The sequence below is a fragment of the Nematolebias whitei genome, chromosome 1, assembly GCF_014905685.2.
Source record: "Nematolebias whitei isolate Nwh7 chromosome 1, NemWhi1, whole genome shotgun sequence".
Lineage (NCBI taxonomy): Eukaryota > Metazoa > Chordata > Actinopteri > Cyprinodontiformes > Rivulidae > Nematolebias > Nematolebias whitei.
Genome location: NC_056498.1, coordinates 42,849,295 through 42,854,102, shown reverse-complemented (window position 1 = coordinate 42,854,102; position 4,808 = coordinate 42,849,295). Strand labels below are relative to the sequence as shown.

Genomic DNA, 4,808 nt, shown 5'->3' with positions numbered 1-4,808 from the left:
AGTTGATTATAGTAGAGAGCTGTATGAATGTGATAAAGTTGATTATACTAGAGAGCTGTATGAATGTGATAAAGTTCTGATTATAGTAGAGCTGTGTGAATGTAATAAATCAGGCAGAGTGTTGTAAAGAGCTTTGATTGTCTTGATCAGACAGGAAGGAGCTGTATAACTAGTGTCCATTTAAAATTCCGTCAGATTAAAACACAAAAGTTCCTGTTCTGTGCCCTGAGACAACTCGTTGTCACTGAACTCTACATAACCTCATTGAAAACAACTCTGATGTCCCAACTTTACATTCTGAGATTAAATCAGAATTTATATATAGAGATCTGAAGCTCTGACCTTTGACCTCTGGGGTATTTTAAACAGTGTTAAGTTCATGGCAACAACCAACGCAGACATGTTCCTGTTTGTTTTTATTTTATTTACTTTTCATTTTCTATGACTGTTGTTGTCTGTTCTTCAGTTCTTTGTTAAATCAGGTCTCTCTTGTAAATGAGTCCTCGAGGCTCAATGGGATTTACCTGTAGAAATAAAGGTTGATTGATTGATTGATTGATTGACGCTCAGTGACACTAACCTCTTTAAATAAAGGTTGAATGAAAAAAACTTTTTTCTCTGAAAATGGTTCGTTCAAATTAATTTTTTTACACTGACCCTAATCTTCTTCCCCAGACACATATATAAAATTAAATAAGAATAAAATATTTTAATGTACATTTCGACGTACAGTGATCATGTGACTTGGTGGGTTTAATTCTCTACCTTTAACTTCACGCAGACTCTCCCACTGGTACATTTTCATCTTTAAATCACTTCCTGGTCTGCTGCCTTCATACATCTCCTCCTACATGTCTCTGTGTGAGTGCAGCTACAGCGTGCGAAATGTGTCCATATCTGTGGTGTATCACACACTTTAAAGTACATAAAAAGTAAAACATCATCTTTTATTATTATTACCAACACCTGTAAATAATTTACCATATTTAGAGTTAAACTCATTTAAGATGAAGGCTTTGGGTAAATTTACTAAGTACGTATATAAATATTCCAGTTTTCACACTGAAACATCTTCCTGTCTGTTTGTCAGGTAAACTGAACACTTTGTTTCATCTGATGACTGTACCATCTGCAGTGAGGGTAGGGAGCAGTTGGAAGAGAGCCTGGAGAGGTGGACAGATGTGGAGCAGCTGTTGGTTCTGTCACATCAATCCAAAATGTCACTTTTATCTGTTCAGTGTTCTCCCCAACATTTTTAAAGGTTGTCCAGAAACAATCAGCTGAAAGAACTTCAGCTGATGTTCATTCACATCTGATGTGTGAGGCCACCTTCAGCTGCTTCTGTCAGTAGCAGGTGAAGTGATGGAGCTGCAGGAGCAGCTGGAAGCAGCCACAGCACCAGTCCCGTCTCAGTTCTCCAGAGGAGGTGCATCGACTGAAAGTTTTAATCACTACCACTGTCGCTGTCATCTTCCTCCTCCTCTTCCTCCTGCTTCTCACTTTCTTCTACCAGTCCAGAGAAGAAGTCGTCGTCGCCGAGGGCCTTCTTGGTTAGCGACTTCATCCGCCCGTCTTTCTTCTTCCTCTTGCGGTACTCGTTCACGGTGGTTTTAGGTAAGCTGGAGACGTCCCAGAACTTGAGCAGCTGGTCGTGGCCACAGCTGACCAGGAAGCGGGAATCCCAGGATTTGGCGATCTCTTCGATGGGCTCACCGACGTGCTGCCCGATGCAGCCGATGACCCGGTTGGGCAGGACGCTGATGGCTCTGATGGAGGACAGGAAGGCCGTGTTAGTGAGCGGTCGTCTCTGAGGAGCAGACAGCTCCTTGAGACCTGTGGAGATGGTTTGAAAGACTTTCTCTTAGTTCGTCTCAGACATTTATTGTGAAGTTCATGACCGACTCACCGGATGTACCCATCCATGGAGGCGGTGCACATGATGCTGTCGGTGATTGGGACGATGCAGTCCACCGACTCGGCCTTCAGGGCGAAGCGGTCGCTGGTGGCTCCGAAGCCGTTCCAGTTGAAGATGTAGACGGTCCCCTCGCTGGAGCCGCAGACCACCTTCCTCCCTCTCTTCATCAGCGCCACCGAGGTCAGGTCTCCGCTCTGGTACTCGGACAGGAGCTCGAAGCGCCGCCTCTTGATGTTGAAGACGCCCATGGTGCCGTCACCGCTGTGGGAGCAGGGTGGACCGGGTCAGAGCTGCCGTCACCCCAACCCATCAAAAACTAAAGTGTGAGCGCCTCATGGGGAGATGTGGCAGGAATGACTCTCAGCTACTACCACCGGAGTCCAAAGCTGCATGTCTGCCGTCTCTTCAGGGTCTCAGGGTTTGTGATGGATCACACGTAACAAACACGGTTGAGGCTCCTTAAGCAATAAATTCAACAGAAACTTGTAGAGAACAGAAAATGTGCGGCAGGTGTTCAGCCTCACCTGGCTGTGAGCAGGATCCTCTTGGCCTGATCCACGGTGATGTCGCTGATGTAATCCTCGTGGTGCTTCAGGTCCATGATGGCCGTCCCTCTCCTCATGTCCCAGACCTGCAGAGGACAACGGACAGTCAGTGAACCGTGGGGGGCCGGGTGTTGCCCTGCACCTCTGTGATCAGTTTGTCAGGAAGTCTGATGATGAAACATCTGTCATCACGTTATGCTGACGATGCAGCTTCCTGTTTCTTGTTTTTCTCTGACAGTCCTGCTGCATCTCTGCTGATCCTCTGCTGCATCTCTGCTGATCCTCTGCTGCATCTCAGGACCATCCAGACCTGCTCAGTCTTCTCCAGCACCTCCCACACTCTCCGTGGGGTTCAGGTCTGGACTCTGCGAGGTGAACATGATGCCTCGCGCTCCTTGAAGCTCTCTTCACCATCGGAGCTGATGAATCGTGGCGCTGCCATCTTGGAACATGGCCGAGCCAGAACCTGCTCAAGCTGCTGAACTCAGGTCATGGACTGCCCCCACAGGCTGCTCGGCACGATGGGAGCACTTCAGCCGCCTCTGCTGCTCCCCGCTGTCCTTCCAGTTTTAACGAGGCCTCAGACAGTTCTTCACCTGATCCGAGTTGTTGCTGCACCTCATCACTGGACCCTCTGAAGCAGTTCCACGTCTGTTCCACGAGCGCAGGACGGGTCTGTCCACGTGGTGGTTGAACAAACGAGAAGCACTCTGCAGCAAAAGAACTTGCTGAGCAGTCAGTATCTTACCTGTCCAGGTGCTGACCTGGCTGATAAGACTTCCTGACACCATGACATCATTTAACTGACCAGTGCTGGACAACAGACACATTTGGACCTGCAGCTGTGTCTGACAGGTCTTGTGAGGACCACTACAGACCTTCAGGGTGCCCCCGTCGTCTCCGGTTGCCAGGATGTTCTGGTCCACGAGCAGCAGGCTGTTGATGGGGGCCAGGTGGGCCCCCCGGATCCGTGTGACCAGCTGTCCCCGCTCCACGTCCAGCATGTGGACGGCCTTGTCCCGGGACACGGTGTACAGCTGCAGGCCGTCATCGGAGATGCGCACCTGGCGGCAGGACTTCAGGTGGTGTCCGGACGACCACAGCTCCCGGTTCTCCCCCTCCGTGCACGAGTAGGAGAAGGCGTACACGTCTCCGTCCACGTCCCCGCACACCAGCACGTCCCTGCTGGGGTGCAGAGCCACGGAGTTGGCGGCCGCCTCCAGCCGGATGTCCTGCGGGGTTTCTCGCGTCTTCGGTCCGGGCGGCTCGCCCTCCTCCTCCTCCTCACCTGGATCCGGTTCGTCCGGTCCGGACTCTGACTCCCCGGTGGATCTGGTAGTTTCGGGAGCTTCGGTTCGGTCACTTTCTGGAGGTTCTGTCTCTTTGGACGTGGACTCAACGTGCTGTGTGGAGGCCGCCATGTTGTTTTGGTTTCCTTCTCGCTCAGAAGCAGCGAATCAAACCGCAGCTGCTCTGCTGCCCCCTGGCGGCGCGGCCCGGTACTACACCCCCTCATTATTTAAATTCGTCCAGCCTTTCCAAAAACGTTCAGTCTGGTCCTCTGGACATTCAACAACAACAAAAAACAAAACAAAGCAAAACAACTTAGAAACGTTTCGTCCCTCATCCCAAAGACTTCCTCAGTCTGAGGTGCTGTGGTGGGCACGATAACCACAGCCAGTTATGAATCTTAGTGCACCATGAAAGCATCCAACATCTGCAGCACCCAACATCTGCAGCATCCAACATCTGCAGGGTGCTTGTAGGAGCGTTCATGTAAATAATGTCACTGTAGTCAGTCGGAGGAGATTAGTTCCTTGGTTCAGTTCTGAGTTACATATTTTAAAACAGACATCCAGAAAACTAGAAAGAAAATGGCGCTTCACTAACATTGAGGACTCTTACTTATCCTAGAGAGATAGCCTGCTAACGTATAAAAAAGTGCTCCGTAAAGCTAGAACTTTACATTACTCATCTTTAATTGATGAGAATAACAATAACCCCAGGTTCCTTTTCAGCACCATAGCTAGTCAAATGAAAAAGTCTCTCTGTTGATTCATGTGTCTCTACAACTATAATCAGTGATGACTTCATGAGATTCTTTATAAATACAATTATTTAAATTGGGGGAAAAATCAAACCAACATTCCTACTATCACGTCTGGTTCTGTGTCAGATGAGGCAACTTTAAAAATGTCACTAGAACCTGATTTACGTTTGGATTGTTTTTGTCCGGTTGAGCTCTGAACTGTCACAAATAATATCTTCATCTAAACCATCCACATGTCTACTAGATCTCATCCCAACCAGGCTATTTAAAGATGTATTTTCCTTTCTTTATCTTTCAT

At 48.5% G+C, this 4,808-nt stretch overlaps 1 protein-coding gene across 1 annotated transcript; it reads right to left on the bottom strand.

Moving 5' to 3' along the window:
* Positions 1–939: 939 nt before the first annotated feature.
* Positions 940–3,914, bottom strand: wdr55 (WD repeat domain 55). The gene is made up of 4 exons (XM_037677228.1): positions 3,339–3,914; positions 2,440–2,546; positions 1,907–2,176; positions 940–1,766 (listed from the first exon to the last, which is right to left on the bottom strand). Exons 1-4 carry the CDS (start codon positions 3,879–3,881, stop codon positions 1,445–1,447), a joined length of 1,242 nt encoding a protein of 413 aa, XP_037533156.1. The 5' UTR covers positions 3,882–3,914; the 3' UTR covers positions 940–1,444.
* Positions 3,915–4,808: the final 894 nt, after the last annotated feature.